This window comes from Aspergillus clavatus, genomic scaffold (assembly GCF_000002715.2).
Source record: "Aspergillus clavatus NRRL 1 1099423829791 genomic scaffold, whole genome shotgun sequence".
Classification (NCBI taxonomy): Eukaryota; Fungi; Ascomycota; class Eurotiomycetes; order Eurotiales; family Aspergillaceae; genus Aspergillus; species Aspergillus clavatus.
In genome coordinates this window covers 906,411-923,701 of record NW_001517108.1, presented here as the reverse complement: position 1 = coordinate 923,701, position 17,291 = coordinate 906,411, and the positions used below count along the sequence as shown (strand labels likewise).

General features: G+C 50.4%; 6 protein-coding genes across 6 annotated transcripts, besides 4 other annotated features; 4 read left to right on the top strand and 2 right to left on the bottom strand.

The window, feature by feature from the left end:
- Window positions 1-1,143: 1,143 nt before the first annotated feature.
- On the top strand, window positions 1,144-1,560 carry ACLA_070890 (uncharacterized protein; the record flags this gene model as incomplete). The annotated part of the gene is made up of 1 exon (XM_001275481.1): window positions 1,144-1,560. One exon carries the CDS (start codon window positions 1,144-1,146, stop codon window positions 1,558-1,560), a length of 417 nt encoding a protein of 138 aa, XP_001275482.1.
- Window positions 1,561-2,224: 664 nt separating this feature from the next.
- ACLA_070880 (putative phosphatidylinositol-3,4,5-trisphosphate 3-phosphatase) lies at window positions 2,225-4,084 on the top strand (the record flags this gene model as incomplete). Its single annotated transcript, XM_001275480.1, has 2 exons — window positions 2,225-2,315; window positions 2,412-4,084. 2 exons carry the CDS (start codon window positions 2,225-2,227, stop codon window positions 4,082-4,084), a joined length of 1,764 nt encoding a protein of 587 aa, XP_001275481.1.
- A 234-nt stretch (window positions 4,085-4,318) lies between these two features.
- On the bottom strand, window positions 4,319-6,805 carry ACLA_070870 (putative phospholipase A2 (PlaA); the record flags this gene model as incomplete). Its single annotated transcript, XM_001275479.1, has 1 exon — window positions 4,319-6,805. The coding sequence occupies one exon, from the start codon at window positions 6,803-6,805 to the stop codon at window positions 4,319-4,321; it is 2,487 nt and encodes an 828-aa protein (XP_001275480.1).
- Window positions 6,806-7,335: 530 nt separating this feature from the next.
- Window positions 7,336-9,353, top strand: ACLA_070860 (EXO70 family protein; the record flags this gene model as incomplete). Its single annotated transcript, XM_001275478.1, has 3 exons — window positions 7,336-7,619; window positions 7,679-7,896; window positions 7,969-9,353. The coding sequence occupies 3 exons, from the start codon at window positions 7,336-7,338 to the stop codon at window positions 9,351-9,353; spliced, it is 1,887 nt and encodes a 628-aa protein (XP_001275479.1).
- A 392-nt stretch (window positions 9,354-9,745) lies between these two features.
- On the top strand, window positions 9,746-11,717 carry ade13 (adenylosuccinase ADE13; the record flags this gene model as incomplete). The annotated part of the gene is made up of 9 exons (XM_001275477.1): window positions 9,746-9,797; window positions 9,881-9,967; window positions 10,066-10,793; window positions 10,852-10,968; window positions 11,027-11,099; window positions 11,152-11,230; window positions 11,292-11,298; window positions 11,353-11,410; window positions 11,467-11,717. 9 exons carry the CDS (start codon window positions 9,746-9,748, stop codon window positions 11,715-11,717), a joined length of 1,452 nt encoding a protein of 483 aa, XP_001275478.1.
- A 1,204-nt stretch (window positions 11,718-12,921) lies between these two features.
- Window positions 12,922-14,210, bottom strand: ACLA_070840 (uncharacterized protein; the record flags this gene model as incomplete). The annotated part of the gene is made up of 4 exons (XM_001275476.1): window positions 12,922-13,388; window positions 13,458-13,763; window positions 13,870-14,030; window positions 14,095-14,210. The coding sequence occupies 4 exons, from the start codon at window positions 14,208-14,210 to the stop codon at window positions 12,922-12,924; spliced, it is 1,050 nt and encodes a 349-aa protein (XP_001275477.1).
- A 552-nt stretch (window positions 14,211-14,762) lies between these two features.
- Window positions 14,763-14,809: a microsatellite.
- Window positions 14,784-14,829: a microsatellite.
- Window positions 14,830-15,619: 790 nt separating this feature from the next.
- Window positions 15,620-15,652: a microsatellite.
- A 9-nt stretch (window positions 15,653-15,661) lies between these two features.
- Window positions 15,662-15,681: a microsatellite.
- Between the last annotated feature and the right edge of the window lie 1,610 nt (window positions 15,682-17,291).

Below are 17,291 nucleotides of genomic sequence, written 5' to 3'. Positions count from 1 at the left end.
CGCTTTTTGTACAATATTATCAGTTGTATACCCGTTGAATACGAGGAATGGAAAGTACGCTATGATCCCTAGCCATTCATCAAGTAACAATTAGACTATGGCTGGGTTGTGCTGTAGCACTGCATGGATATGACTGAGACACAATGGAACATCACCCAAAATAGTCTCAATCGATACATGTGAGACATAGCCTGCCTGTCCTGAAGCCACGAGCTGATGGCTTAGACTTCGGTTCAAGATTCATGGTCGTAAGCTCAATCTCAAATTGATCAATGGATTGACCGGAAAAGTGTTCATACGGATATTTAATCATCTATTCGATGGCAGGTCGTTGAAAAAAGTGTAAGATGATAACTGTGGCTTATGCAGATGATCCTCTACGGTAGCACTGTATGATTATCCACTCGGATATCTGATTGTTGAATTTCTTTCCTTTTGATCCCTAAGATTCAAGCCGAACTACGGTTCGTTACCCTCCACCTGCACCATGCTGCTATAATTCGTGGTCCACGGAGAGATCTCATATCCATCTAAATATAGCCTACAGGTCGACCTCAAACAACGAACTGTGGTAGTTGATCGACTGGCTATCCACTATGAGTTCGTGATAGTCGCAGACTGAACTCCCTCTGTCTGACATCGAGAAAACATCGGGTTGCAGTGCATATGCTGATGCTGGTATCTGCATTTCCTTTGGTTACACTCCAGACGCAGTTTCATCGATGTATTGACATTTTCTCCTGCCGATTATTATTAGAAACCAGACCAGGACACACAGTGTTGCGTAGAGATCGACATCCGACGGTTAGGGACTTGAACTAACGAACCAAGCAGGCCTCAAATGGTAGGATCAGTGAGCAGAGCTTACCCGGTTCCTTTCAGTTTGGATTCTAATTGATTGTTCGAAGAGGACGATGCCTATATCTGCTCCACCGCCGGCAGGTCTGTCCTGTAGTATATGAATGGCAGATATCTCTGATCCTGGTTTGTTTGGTCTTTTCATTCAACTCTCTTTTTTCATCTCTGTCCATCGTCTTTGTCTCTTGATTGCTTTCCCCTATTGCCTTGATCTAATAGCTGATTAGAGTTATATCTGCCCTGCACATATCCTCTGCATTTCTCTAGTGCTCCACCCACTTCGCCATGCATTTCACAACCAGCTTCGTGCTGATGGCTCTGCTGTCGATCTTCGGAGCCTCTGCTGTCCCTCTCTCCCAGACTCCCAACCCGGCCTTGACCTGGCATGTCTCCGACTTCAGCACTGGCTGCTCTCCCGGAGGATGCGTCTACCGATTCAATATCCTCGGTATCGCCGCGCCAAACACTCCCGGGTTCAATACTACCTGCAACGGCACCGATGTCCAGGAAGACTATGCATTCTGCCAGGACAAGCACATCAAAGCCAACGTGATCCCCCTTCCGTATCCCTTGTGGAAAGTCGACGCCATACACGCCTGGTTCAAGTCTGGTGCAGAATTCTACGCCGAAGGATCGGCCAATGTCACGTCGAGCATGGAGAACTTTACAATTCCCGTCACTCGTACATATGGCGTTGCCTAAGTGGCACCACGAGCTTTGACGATGGGGATATAAGTCGGGTTTAGAACTGTTCAATGATTGATATTTTTCCTTTTTGGCCATATTATATATCTAGAACAATAGATAATGAATGATTTACCTCGAGCACAAAGAGAGGATATTGCTTCGAGTCCATATATTCACCTAACAAGCGTTTGGGAACGAAGCGATACTGGCGCCGCTCTGGGGGCTGTGAGCCTGTGACATCATCCCCGCGCGGCCTGCTAAAACAGAGCGTCTGTCAACCAGGGTCATCATCCCAGGGCGACTACAGACACCTTTCTCTTATTTGGTTTCATAGTCTGCCTTGCTGTTGATTCCAGTCGTTCTTTTATTACTGGCTATCTAGTCTAGAATGCACTACATAATCTCCGATTTCTTAATTATCTTCTAGCGGACATTTCAGGACTTTTGCGCATTTTGTCAGCTCCATTCAAGATATTGAGAGATCCAGTGACGAGATTCTATATAGGGTATTACATCTTCTCTGAGAAAATCTACAGCTTGCCTAGCTAACGCTGGTCTCCAGTTGCATTGGAAGCTTTATATTCATGGTACGCATCGACAACTCATCTTTGTCGTCTCCTGCTGCTTTACACACCGGTCTTCCCGCTAAAACTAACTGCTCTGCTTCGCTCCTTGCTTCATGCAGGCATCCATCCTCCGGCAGATTGTCGCTGGACCCAGAATACGGCATCCGGAGGCAGGTCTTGATCTCTGCTACGTCGCAGACAATCGTGAGCAACCTGTCCGTTCCTGCTTGTCATCATGGGGACCCTGATCTTGTCCTCGGTGCCGGCGACCGCTCTAACGTGCGTTCTGTTTATCTGCAGTCATTGCAACCTCGGGCCCATCGTCCAACTATCCGCAACGGGCCTATCGAAACCCGCTTGATGACCTGGTGAATTTCCTTGATTCCAAACATGGCAAGGACTGGTGTATCTGGGAATTTCGCGCCGAGGGCACGGGATATCCTGACTCAGAGGTCTATGGGCGCATTCATCATTACCCGTGGCCGGACCATCACCCACCCCCATTCGCGCTCATTCCTGCGATTATGGGAAGCATGCGAAATTGGCTGCAGGGGCTAGATGACACCGACGCGGAAGGAAATGTGCAAACCGATAAAGAAAAGAGGGTAGCCGTTGTGCACTGTAAAGCTGGCAAAGGCCGCAGTGGTACAATTGCTTGTAGTTACCTGATTACCCATGAAGGCTGGAAGGTGAAAGACGCACTTCAACGATTTACGGAGAGGAGAATGAGGGTAGGATTTGGTCCCGGGGTCAGTATTCCCAGCCAGCTGCGCTGGGTGGGATATGTGGATCAGTGGGCAAATCAGCTGGGCAAAAAGTATGTCGAGCGGCCGGTGGAAATTCTCGAGCTGCATGTATGGGGCCTGAGAGATGGTGTCAAAGTTGCAGTTGAGGGGTATGTCGATGAGGGGAAGAAGATCAAATGTTTCCACTTGTTCCATCGCAGCGAGCGGACGATCGTCGATGATGGGAAGACGGTTTTTCCGGAGAAGAGATCGGGGACCAACAGCGAAAGCAGCAGCAGGACGGGTACTATCACAGAGGCCCCTCCGGCTGCTCCCCCTTCTTCGACATGGCCAAGAGCCGCCGACCCCGTTTCCTCTACCAAACCCACCGTCACAGCGCCTCTTGCTTCGAGCCCCGAAGGGTCCGCGGCTTCTCCAACCAAGTGTATATCGGCTGTCATTCTCCGTCCCAGCAAACCCGTCATTCTCCCCTCATCCGACGTCAACATTGACTTTGAGCGACGCGGCAAAGCCGCATATACCGGCTGGGCCATGGTGACCTCCATCGCCCACGTGTGGTTCAATGCTTACTTCGAGGGCGGCGACAAACACGACTCAGGCGTCTTCGAAATAGAATGGGAAGCCATGGATGGGATCAAGGGGACATCCAAGCGCGGCGTCAAGGCCCTCGACAGACTAAAAGTCGTCTGGCGATTCCCCCCGCCCTCTCGCGCCGTGGCCCACGAGTCCGGCGCAGATAGCATCAGCGCAACCGCAGGAAAAACCATCACTGAACCCGAACCCGGTGAACCGATTTCCGAGAGCCACCCAGCGGACTGGCGATGCCAGGATTCAGAAGACGAGCAGGACCGCCCCCTCCGAGACCAGGAGAATCTTCCTACCCAAGACACGGAGACTGAAACCCATGCCCCGGAGATCAAGGGGCTTACCTCAGCGTCGGAGCATCCGCTTCTCACGGGGGTCAGCACCGCGGCTGCGAGCGCGCTGTCGGCAACTGCGCAGTCGATTCATGGTCTGGGCAAGGATCTAGGGATGCGAAAGCAAGCAGACGAGAGCAAGGACGTCAGCCTGGCAGGTAGCGACGTGGAGTCGTCAGAGCGTCCGAAACCTAGCGACACAGAAGCGCAGCGAGGCCATACGGGGAAGACAGATGAAAACGAAGACGACTTCAAGGGTGTACAGTCATATTTTGTGAATGGTGATAACAACCCGGGGCAGTCTTCGTAATCACAACATCACAACAGCGGTGTCGGTACAGGAAGCATGTATTAGACAATACCAGGGGTGGTTGAGTGTTGAATATTCCTTTCTTCGCTGTTTGAATACTATGTCTACCTGTATAAAGTGGTATCGTGTGATACGTTCAATATTATCATGCCAATGAGATTACTCCGTCTTTCAAATCATTCCCCCCGCCAAACACCAAACCAAACAAATTGTTGATACAATGAGCTAGCGCAATTAGATCGGCACAAATCCTTCCAGTCGCCGCCTCTGCATTTGCTCCTCCCGTCGAAGCCGGTCAGACTTCTTACGCTCATACACTGCGCGCACCACGCGCTTCATCTGCTTTTCACCCTGCGCGAAGTTCGCTTTGGCAAGCCCGATGACAGAGTCAATCTGCTCAGGCGTGTACACAAAGTTCCACGTGGACAGGAAATCGTCCACGTCTGGATCAATTTTGCCAGGATGGGGCGCCAGAGGGCGAGCGGGATCATGGACCTCGCTGGAAGACGTTGTATCTGACTCTTGTGCAGGAGGACGTGGTTTAGACAGCGAAGAGCTTGACGGGAGTTCCGGAGCGGCAGGGTTGGGGAGCAATGGGAAGTAGACGACCGCGATGCCTGCGTCGGGGTGCATCAAGTGGAAGTCGGATTCGGAATGGTCGCCGTTGTGGGGACTGAACAGGCGTTTGGATGGTGGTGGTTCTTTATCAGACACCATCTCCTGCTTCGTTCCGACCCAGACGTTGCAGTAATCCAGATCATTCTCCCGGGGCGTTGGTCGGTCCCCTGCAGCCTGGTCTTGGTGATCGGAAATAACACCCCTGGGTGTAGTGGTTCGCTGTCCCTGGCCATGCTGGTGTTCACTTTGAGCCTTTGACAACTTTTCGTCTACCGCGTCTTGTGTGATATTCTGCGCCTCTCGTAATTTGTCTTCGGTCTCCTTTAATCCGGTACCCCCTTGAGGCCAGCCGGCTCCGATTGGCCATCCCTTGATGCCGCGTTGACGAGCATAACCATCAGCTACAGAAAGCCAGTTCTCTTGCTTGATGTCAGCCGAAGCATCAAACGCCACGATGATATCGATATCCCTGCCAGGCCGCAGAAGAGGATAGATGGGCAGATTGTTGCTCATCCCTGCATCCATAAGCCGAAGATGTTCGCTTCGGAAAATCGACTCCGGACAGGAGGGGGGCAGTTGATCCTTCATGCCTAGTACATAGTTTGGAATCGTTGCAGGGTCGATGGGATGCACACGGACCAAGTCTTTCGTCTTTCCTTGGATCAGAGAGTCGATACCGCCGAAACCAACTATGCCTCTCACAACTGGACGAATTTCCTTGTAATAATGAGAGAGCGTCGCGCAGAAAGCACTGCCCCACACACCCATCAGTCCAGGGACGCGAAGCTCGGGCAATGGATATTCTCCTTCAGGTATTACGTTGTGGCCTCCTTCGAAATGTCTTCCCAAGGCCCATGTAGGGATGCCTGCACCCAGCTCTTCACAGAAGAATTCGTACGGGGTGAATTCAAACCATTGAAACCATGCTTCGGCTTGTGACTCTTTAATCAGCGTTTCGGGCTTTGGCTGCTTCTTCGATTTTCCGTCTTCTTCGACCTCAAGAACAGGAATCTCATGGCGTACGGCCGTGTAGATAGGCATCGGGTGAGCTCCATCGCGAATGTTGAACCTCTGATTAGACAATTTCAAGTCTTGTTCCGAAACTCCTAACTCTCCCTTAGGTACCAGGAGTCTGGCGGCCAGTAACATGCCATAGATATCCACCAAGCCAAAATCTGCGCCAGGGTCGCCTTTCAATTTCTCGACTAACCCGCTGAGGAGGTACTTATTGGTCGGGGCAGTGGTGAGTAAATGGAGGGCCTTGGGTGGAAACGCGATGTGTACACCCAGTCTGTTCTTCAGGTGATCCACTAGTCGATTGTAATTCCGACCGGTGATCGATGAATGGTATAGGGTCTGCAGCCAGCAACTGCCACTGACGCCAGCTGTGTATGTCACACAGTCCCATAAACCCACTTCTTGAGCAGCAAGGTATGAGCCAGTCCCAGCCACGAGGGCGCGCAGACCACCTCCCGAGCCGCACATAGCAATTATCGGCACGTCGTCTGGATGTATGTCGTCCTCTGGAATGCTCAAGTAGGAAGCCAGCGCTTTGACGGCGCGCTCTTGTCGTTTTCGCCTGAATGTCTTCTCCTCGTCGCACAACGACTGTCCGACACGAACTCTGGCATCTTGTAGTATTTCGGGGTGGATGTCTGGATCGTGCGCTTCTTTCCATATTTCGTCTGAGAGGGAACCGGGGGCCATAGAGAGCTCACGCTGGAGTTTCTGCACTGTGACCGGAAGCAGCGAGGTCCAATCCGGGATAATAGACTTCTTGATGCTGTCAAGCTCAATCCAATCGGCAGAACCCACCGTCTGTTTCACACCGTCAAACTTATGCATAATGTTCGCCCATATCGACCCCGCCTCCCCATATTGACCGCTATCGTCGGAGCCAGGGCTCCCTGGACCTACTCTCCCAGATCGATCGCTGCCATTGAGCACCGAGGCAACAGAGAAATATGCCTTTGAGTCAACTTGCAAGGTGTGACCATTGACATGAGACCGTTCCCTTGTATTGTAAAGCACCCCACTACCCAGTAGGCCGAGAGCAGCAGGGGGGACCGTCCAACCGAGGCGAGAAAATCCCGCTGCACTCATTCTTGAGCGGGCAATGCGTGAGGCGAGGAGAGAAGACGGCGTCTGCATCCGCCATCTACTGCGATGCTATCGCAGAATTTATGAGCAACGGGACCATGGCGTTTCTTAAATTGTTGTGGCTTTGCATATGATCCTGATTTCCCGAGCCTTTCTCGCACGTTCGGAATCGATATGCTATGAATCTATGACGCCATGTCACGGGAAAGGCAGCGGAACAAGACACGGTCCGGAGCGTCCGGTTTAGGTCTAGCGCACGAAGCGGAGAAGGGAAGATGCAATCATCCGTGGACCGTGGCTGATTGTCTGGGGAGAGCAGACAGCAGGCTCCATACTCCATAGCTCACTATCAGCTCCCATGCTCGTCCCATGAGGACAGGAGCCTCATCGGACAGCTGTTCTTTTACTACATCTGTCAAATGCGACTATGATATCATGACGCCTCTCATTATCACAACTATTACACAGACAAAGCACTTCATAACGATTTCTTTATCTAGAGGTCTATCGTGAGATCTCCTAATTGGGTAGCCATGGTCGCTCCGAGGAATCATGCGTATGCAGAGGAGAGCGCCGAGGTTGAAGTGCTGTATGCCAACCTCGAGAAGCTCAAACTTCTCACCAAGAAGATACAAGGCTCGCTTGTTCGCCTTGAGACAGGTGGAAACGTTGTAAAGCATGCCATCGGACCCATCTACAGTAACACGCAGTCTCTTCAGATAACAAATAGCAACATCGATAAGGTCAATGAAGCCATTGAGCGCCTTCGCCAGCCTCTCGATGCGAAAAATCGCGAGGAAGATATCCTTCGCGCTGGGTAAGCGACTAACATACCTTTTTCATCGTAAGATCTTCTATCGCTGACCACCCAAAAAGACCCCAGGGCTCTGATTTGTCTCAGTACCTGGCGGCGATGAAACGTGTGGATAAAGCTTTGGCCGACTTGAATTCAACAAATTTGAAATCAAATCAGAAAGCAATTTCCGAGTTCACATCCCTTCTGGGTACGGGCAACATCAAACTGCAGGACATGCTCCGTGCAGTGTTGAATCAGCATGCCAACCCCATCGAGCCATTGCACTATCTTACGAAAGGTATGGATAGATTGTATGCTACAGCGTTATTATTGAGTTCTTGCAAAGCTAATGCTTTATGACCTTATGCAGATCTCCCGTTCCCATCGCTACCCGAAGAAACAATTTCAGAATTGACACCCATATGCGCTGCAATCAGCTCCGCAGCAAGTCACGGACCTCAACGCGGCGACGAGGGCAACCCTGCGCTCAGAATATACTCCGAAGTACGCGGAACTTACATCACATCAAGCCTGCAAAATTTTGCCATAGCTTCGATGAGTACTGTCAAGCGAAGAGCTACCGACGGTCCCTATAAGCAAGGAACCAACGGCATAGGAGTATACTCTAACGCACTAGAGTCCTTTATATCTACCGAATACGAGATGATCACACAGGTTTTCACTGGTGATCAGCGAGGGTTGGCTTTGCAGGCGACATTCCGCTCCGCGCTCGCAGAATACTCGAAGACATTGCGTGAACTTAACCAGTATATCAAGGCTAATCTCATGACGGACTGCTTTCTAGCATTTGAGATCATCGAAATAGTGACGGCCATGTCATATCGCGTTGACTCAAAGACTGGCGAGCTAAAGAGTTTGTTCATCGAGGCTCTTCGACCGGTTCGTGAGACAGCAAAATCGTCCCTTTCGGAATTACTAGAGGAAACAAAACGGAAAGCCGCGAACATTCCTGTACTTCCTCCAGACGGTGGATCAGTACCTCTTGTCGGCGAGGTCATGAGCTCCCTTGCTACGCTGACCGGTTACTCTGGACCGTTAGCATCCATCTTAACATCTCTCGGCGACGGCAATTGGCGTTCGACCGCGAATGCGTCAGGCACGGCTCCTTTGGACGTCAGCCCGGACAGCTCGACTCTTTTGTCACACTTTATTCTCGACATGATTGAGGCCTTGATGAGCGCCCTAGAAGCTCGGGGCCGAGCACTCCATCGATCGAAAGCCGTCCAGGGCGTTTTCTTATCAAATGTATTTTGTATCGTCGATCGGTCCATCCGGCAAAGCCCCGAATTAGCACGGCATCTGGGCTCACCGGACAGCATTGCGCGGATAGACACCTTCCGTAAGCGGGCCACTTCTACCTATTTGGATGCTTGGAAGGAGACCTCCCAATATCTTTTGGATGTACAATATACCTCTCGTGCTGGAGCTCGACCAACGTCCGGTGGCCTTGTTGATTCTAGCGCGATAGTCAAGTCGCTCTCTTCGAAGGACAAGGATGCCATTAAGGATAAGTTCAAGTCATTCAACGCGAGCTTTGATGAATTGGTGAACCGCCACAAAGCTTTGTACATGGAACGAGAAGTGCGTGGGGTATTGGCTCGCGAAGTGCAGGCAGTCCTGGAGCCACTATATGCGCGCTTCTGGGACCGTTACCATGAGATCGATAAAGGCAGAGGCAAGTATGTCAAATACGACAAGGGAAGCCTTTCTGCACAACTGGCTGCATTGGCTTAGAGGCTGGTTGCGCTCTGAGTACCTAGTATCTCCGAAACCGGCATCTTCCCCACTGGAAGTAGGTCCTGGGACAGTGGGAAATATGGTGTCTCAGGCTTGAGATGCCTTAATGATCACCTTGCTAATTGAGCTATTTACCTCGAATAATAGTAATGCTGCTTCTTGGAATACATACACAGGCACATTTGTCTCGATAAGATTCATGGGACGATCCCATCATACCACTTCTTGATAGCCCCTCCTGATAACGTGACTGATAAGCCACCCCGCTAAACTTTGGCCCGCAAATTGTAAAATTTCCCTTGGGGAGACGCACATATCGTCGATCATCTGTCTTCTGCACTTCAACTCCCAGTTGCTCTATAGGAAAGGCTCCAATTCCCTCGGACAAGATGTCGTCAAGCAATGATGTGTACCAGACTCCTCTCAACTCGCGTTATGCGAGTAAGTGTGCCCTACGACCTGTTTCCCTAAAGCAGCAGCTGAGTCAGTGCCGCTTTTCACTTACTAACTGATGTCAATTCAAGGCAACGAGATGAAGTATCTTTTCTCTCCCAGGAACCGGTTCTCGACCTGGAGACAGCTCTGGCTCTGGCTTGCGGAGTCCGAGAAGGGTACGTACACGAGTCACTTGTTCTATATAGACAGGAGGACTCCGCATCCTCGATCGGAGGAGACTCCACAGTGGAGGTTACAGAGCTAATAAGTGCAGAACTCGGCCTTGCCATTTCCAATGAGGCTATCGAGCAGATGAAGGCTCATCTTGTGATCCAGGATGACGAATTTAAGGTGGCTGCCGAGGAGGAGAAGCGTCGGAGACACGATGTCATGGCCCACGTTCACGCCTTCGGTCAAGTCGCCCCTGCGGCTGCCGGAATCATCCACTGGGGTGCTACCTCCTGCTACTGCACCGACAACGCGGATCTCATTTTCCTTCGTGACGGATTGGACATTCTCATTCCCAAGCTTGCTGTTGTGATTGACAAGCTCTCTGCTTTCGCCAAGCAGTACAAGGATCTGCCTTGCCTGGGCTTTACCCACGGCCAGCCTGCCCAGCTCGTGACTGTTGGAAAGAGAGCTTGCTTGTGGATTCAGGACTTGCTGATGGATCTGCGCAACCTCGAAAGAGCCCGCGATGATCTTCGTTTCCGTGGTGTCAAGGGTACCACTGGTACCCAGGCCTCTTTCCTCCAGATCTTTAATGGCGACCACAGCAAGGTCGAGCAGCTGGACGAGCTCGTTACCCAGAAGGCCGGCTTCGACTCCGCGTTCATCATTTCCAGTCAGACATACTCGCGTAAGATCGATGTCGACGTGGGTAATGCTCTCGGCTCCTTCGGATCCACCTGTGAGCGTATCGGTATCGATATCCGCCACTTGGCTATGCTTAAGGAAGTTGAGGAGCCTTTTGAGAAGGATCAGATTGGCAGCAGTGCTATGGTTAGTTGGGTGCCTAAATTTCCCCGGTGGGTAGCAAGAGACTTACGTTGCCATCCAGGCTTACAAGCGGAACCCCATGCGCTCCGAGCGTCTGTGCTCCCTCGGAAGACACCTCCAGAACCTGCCCAAAGATGCGCTGGACACCTACTCCGCACAGTGGTTCGAGCGCTCGTTGGTAAGCTGATGCTGTCAATTATGGTTTATATTGAAATATCACATCTGACCGTTTCTAGGATGACAGCGCCATCCGTCGTATCAGTATTCCCGAACTTTACCTCTCGGCTGATGCCTGCCTCATCCTTCTCAGTAAACCCCTCCAAGCAGAGTCTGTTTAGGCAGCGGCTAACAAGCTTTCCAGACAATGTCACTTCTGGATTCGTTGTGTACCCCGAAGTTATCAGACGTCATGTGAACGATGAGCTTCCTTTCATGGCCACGTAAGTCTCAACCTTCGGTTCTGTTCTTCCTTGTCTCCAAAAGATACTAACTTCTTGCCAGTGAGAATGTGAGTTCCTAACAGATTCGAAGAAAGTGACAAAACACGATACTAACCAATTAGATCATTATGGCCTGCGTCAAGAAGGGACTGTCCCGTCAGGATGCCCACGAGGAAATTCGTATGCCCCCTTCATCATGAACACATTACGTTTGCGCCACTAACAAAATCTCGCAGGGGTTCTCTCTCACCAGGCCTCGGATAACGTCAAGAAGCTCGGAAAGGACAACGACCTGATCGAGCGCGTCCGTCGCACCGCCTTTTTTGCCCCTATCCTGGACGAGCTCGATACCCTCCTCGACCCCAGCACCTTCGTCGGCCGTGCGCCCCAGCAGGTTGAGAAATTCACCTCGACCGAGGTCAAGAAGGCTCTCCAGCCCTACGAGCAGCATCTCCTCAAGGCCGAGACCTCAGACCTCCACGTCTAGAAGGCCGGCTTCCTGTTTCCGAACGTCACTTGGACACTCATGACTACTTTTCCCCCTTAACTCTCTCATTCGGCGGATACTATATCCACACTTGTGTCCGGGCCGATTCGCTCTCCGGCGCTGAATGAAACCGGTGCAATGATTGGCGAAAACTACCGATATTGGGCCCGTGCAGAAAAGTTTTGATGAGCAATACAATGGTTACTAAGGGCGAGCGCTTTTTTTTTTGAATTAGATAGGTTAGGGTTCTGTATATACTAATGACATGGGATAATGTTTGGATGACCCAATACACTCGAAAAGCCTACGGCGAGGAGACAGAATCTCTCCAAGTACTCTTTCTGCATGCCATCACAATGGATTATGTACCGACCGTCTGAAAGAGTAGTATGAGTCTAATGAACGAGCTAGGCAGCAGAGGTTTCTCGCTGGGGATATGTCTCGAGATTTTATTGTCCAGGTTTAGCAAGTACAGCATCACCGGACGAACGTATTAACATTATCAGATTACTTCAATCTGCCCTAAGAGCCTCGAGGGAGGAACTAACATAATCCAAATCCCTGGTGTTTCTCTCCGGTTCTCTCCTTGACCAGTTCCCTTCTTTTGTCACCAGAAAGTGATGGGATGGGGATATTCACCAACCAAGCAATACAAAAAGGCAGAAAACCATCCATGCTCATAACAATGCATCAAATGTAACCAAATGGCCAAGATGAGGAAAGAGACAAATGCAGATGGGGGAAGAAGGAAGCGGGGGGGGAAAAGAGAAAAAGGGGGGATGAATGAAATCTAAACGCTGAGACGGCGGCTAGGATTAACCAGCAGAAAAAAATCAAGCCGACTAAATAGAAAATACAAGAAATCTGAGCGAAAAAAACTGAAAAGGTCATCTCGCGCTGCAATCCCAAAGGTAACGGGACCAGTTCAGGATGTGAGACCCGAAGGAAGAATTAAAAGATGGATGCAGGTAAGAAGAAAAGACCGAGATGAGAGCATTGTAAAGCTGATATGAGGAACTGGGAAAGAAAACAAATATATGACCGCCCTACCTTTCCATTCCCTCGGAAGTCATCTTCATCATCGGCAAGAGATCTTGCTGGACGAAACTTTCCACACGATGTTATATTCCCCGAAGATATAATCACTGAACATCTTAGAGAGTGGATAGCCAGTTGATGATCTGTAGACAAGAGGGATTAGAGATCACGGCAACCTTTGTGGGGTGTAAGAGGTTACCATCATCGCTTGCATCAGCGCCACCTTCTCTCCATAATGTTTGCCATCCCAGCTAGCCGCTTGCAAAGTAGCATTATACATGCCCAGGACATCCATGCCTCTACTCCGAGCTGCACCGGTAGTATCCAGGGCATACTGCCATACCGCGCTGTTGGCAGGAATGTTGTTGGCGGTGGTAGGCCTTTGATGGCCGGCGGCCGTAGGACCTATCCAGAGAAAAGGGGTGTTTCGGTTAGTGGTCTTTGCAAGGGCTAGCCATTCATCCATGCTGTTCTTGGCTATGGGCAGGGAGAAGGACGCGGAGAGCGAAACGCTGTGAATCACAGGGACAGGCTTCTTTTGGCCATCGGCTAGGGACAGCAGTTTTTGGACTTTTTCGCGAGAGCTCATCGAGGAAGGAGAGTCGACTACTTGTACAAAAGCGTGTGGAACGTCTAAAGAACGAGTGAATCAGCACCAGCTTCTGTGAGCATTTGACGGACGATTTGAATCTGTATGCTTACGCTTTGAGCAGGCATAAGAACTTCGAGATGTCGATTTGTCGCTCTGAGAGAAGACCTCTTCGCTAGATCTGATTCGCTTCGGCCAGCAGGACGGGTTGTTGAGCTGCGAGTCACATTTACATTGGGTGATGTACTCATTGCTCATCTCCCAATCGCGCAGGGAGCCTGAAGGAAGATTTTCTCGAAGGAGAATATTGAATCCAGCATACGCGCCAGCCAGGGATTCGTCGCCAATAAACACGATTCCGTCGAATCTCTGCAGTATATCACAAATCTGGGAGCTAGTGTACCAACGGTATACGCAGCCTTTTTCATACTTGTCAGTCAGTGGAAAATGACCGTAGGAATCAAGCGCCACCTGCGAGGTAATCGCATAAAAGGGAGCATTCTGGTGTTTGGTCCTCTCCCTTACCTTGTGATGTATAGGCAGCATCGAAGCCATGCCGTCCTCCGTTGCTCATGGCACTGAGCAATGAGTCACGAGTCCGGCAGTATGCCTTGCCCTCTGGTGGGTTGTAGACATCAACTGATGAGAAGCCACACTCCTGGCGACCCGTGTAATGAGCAAAGAAGCTGGGGAAACGGAGGTTGATGAGTACAGCTCATGACAGCTCAAAAAGCATAGCCAAAGACTCACTCTTTTGCCGCATCTCCAGTAAAAGAGTCCGTTCCCGACGGACCAAAAGGCAACCAGAAGAGATCCCTGATGAGCCAAACGATGTAAAAGACGCCTAGGACCCAGAGGGACGCCATGAGTTTGTAGGTAGATGAGCGCCAGGTTACCCTACGAATTAACCTGCGTCCATTGGGCCCTTCTATCGGACCACGCCTCTGCGGCAAATGATTCTGCTGCATACCGGAGAATGGATATGCAACTGCCTCATTCATAGTAGACGATGAGGCTATTGATTCGCTGTTTGAGGCTCGACGACGGGACATGTTTCGGCAGCTTATCTGAGCATGCAGTCTAATTCGAGCAGAGTAGGGGAGACGTTTAGAGATGTACCCATCGAACGATGTTCAGATCTGCCAATACTCTTTCGTCTAGAGTAGCGCAAGCAGAAATTCGATGAGAAGGGATTAGGCAGACAAAGGAAACAAAGAATTGGTTCGAACGGCAAGAGATTGCGCAGGATAATAGGCAGCGAGGTATAACTGATAGCGGAGGGCGATGTAGAAGTCAGTAAGAGAGTCGATGGCGATTCAGAAAGATAGAAGGAGGGGTCCTTTTCTTGGGAGAGCGAACTGGGTCGTTTAGGGTCTTTCCTGATTGGGGTTCTTCTTGAGCCTCTACCTCTGATCTTCTTCCTCTGCTTCCTCTGCTTCTTCTGCTTCTGCTTCTGCTTCTGCTTTTGCTTCTGCCTGTCTGCTTGCTATTTCTTCCTCTTCTTCGTTACCGTCGTCGTGGCCTTTTCCTCCTATCTCATCGGTCTCCTGCGAATTTAATCTCTCTTTCCTTTTGCTCGCTTGTCAGAAAGGGAAAAAGTGCGGAAAAGTGACCGCTTGCAACACCAAGATTGATGACAGTAGTACTAATTAATATGAATGGCTTCTTGCCCGAGCCACACGCACAATGAAACACAATGGCTGGCAATTTGAGAGGGGCAATTTCTCTAGACTTGAGCCAGTCACAATCAGGAATATGGCATCAACAGCATGAGCGCAAAATAGGTAATTCCTAACCACAATTTGCGGATCCTTCCTCTCTATCGCACTTGCTGATTAGTGAATGCATGACCAAAAGACAACATCACTAAAAATCAAGCAAAAAAAAAATAAAAACATAAAAAAATTTGACCAGCGTGGAGCATCTATCCGCGCAGCGGAGCACACGGTTGCATCATTTTTGATCCTTTCTCGCCCCCAAAGAGGCTGATCGGGGATAAGTCGAGACTACAGTCAGGACTCCAATGATGATACAATCACAGAGAGCTCCAGAGAGACCATACAAAGAGGAACAATTCATCGGCGGGTGGTTCAAGATCCACCCAGACTCTTGTGAGCCATGGGTTCTCGATTCCATGGGCAAGGGAGGTTGCTGTTGTAAGGGAAATGATCCATACCTCTGTTTACTTGATGCCTATTTGGGCCAGCCAAGCTCTTCTTGTCTCGTTTCCACTTTGGGACACAAGAGGTGGTTGGAGATGATTGAAACAGCAATCACGGAAACAGGCCACGGAAACAGGCCACGGAAAAGGGAAGCCAAAAAAAAAAAAAAAAAAAATAGGTTTGTGTGCATAGTATCCGTGACTACAGGGGAACTGCAAACTGCAAAGGTCAAGACAACCCACTGCGGTGAATCGACAACCAGTCAGATAAATCTGCCGGGAGATTCTCAACTGACAATCCTTGTGGTTGGTGGGCCAGACAGGTGTCAAGAAGGAAAATGAAGACTCCACTGCCAAAAAGGTTTCGGGCGGCGCAAGATCACGAAGTCAGGAGAGACGGCTGTCTTGGGCTTCCCGTTTGGCGTGAATTTTGGAAGCGCCTCAACCGACGAGTACTGTTAGGCCCAGGGACCGGCACGATTCCCTCGGATTTGGCGCCGTCAGCGATGGCAAGAAGAGCATGAGAGTGGACCAGATAAAAGCGCGAGCTCTTGCTGCTCTCTGTAGGGAATACTTTATCTCACAATCTCATGGCGCCAAGTGGCAGCCACCGAACCGGGACGATCGATAAGACCGATGATGGTGGAATGATGGTGACGATGAAGAGGATGATGAAAAGCTGCATTTGAGTCCGATGCAGACAACTCATCTGGTCATTGAGTTTCTCTGTGGTTATTCTGATTTATTTTTAGCTGGCAACGAATTGGGTTATCGGTTAATCATCATTTGCACGGCGTCATGATATGATCACGGCAGCGCAAAGGTACCTGTCTGATCAGTGCACGAGATGCTTCTGGGAAGGGACAGATGGACAGAGCAGGATGGAAATTCAATTGATGATATGGTGATGTTGTCTGTGTCGTTTAAATAGTCTACAATTCTACGCAGCTTCCTTTGCCCTTCCAGAGCGCTTCCATGATCACTATCGCTCTTGATCAATGAAAGATCTTAGATCCTGTTTGGCGGGGATCCGTTTCATGCATGTCAATTGGTCCTTGGGATACATCAACGTCGTTGTTTGCTCCGTGACCGTGATTACCTAGTCCTCAGGGTCCAGAGAGACTCAGGGCCAAAATCCATTCAGAAGAACCCAAAGAGAAGCCCCGGAGTGAAGACCTGGCTGGGAAAGACACACTAGAAGAGCAAAATTCAGGTTCCTGGATGCCTACTACAACTGAACTTGTCCTCCTAATGCAGCGAAAGAGCTGTCCCTGAAGAACACGGCGGCGGAGACAGATATCGATCGGGTTAGATATTTCCCCCAGGTCTAGGGGCCAAGGCTCCAGGCACAGTACGGACTACGGAGCAAAAGTGTGTAGACTGTAGGGACCAGGGACTTTAGGCTTTAGCTGATTAGCTCAGGTCACCGTCGGACAAGCGATTCCGTCCAGGCCGTCTATGGACCACAGATGAACAACAAAGGCCCTCTAGTCCAGGAGACTAGATAATAGCATCGCGGGGATATGGAATGTCATCCGCGTCTCGTGCCGCGCAATTTCCCTGAAAGAGCTGCTGCAGTAGTAGCGTGATGATTAGCCTTAAAATGGGGGGGGGGAAGGCAATAAGCATAGTGCGATAGTGAGCACACAGTTGGCACTTAGCGGTTAGCACACCGAGTGACCGAGAACTAGAGGCTTAGAGCAGGTCGAGAATGAACCCCCCAAAGTTCCGGTGGATTTGGTTGTGATTTTTTTTTTTGGAGATTTGGGGGCTTTGGGTGAGAGGG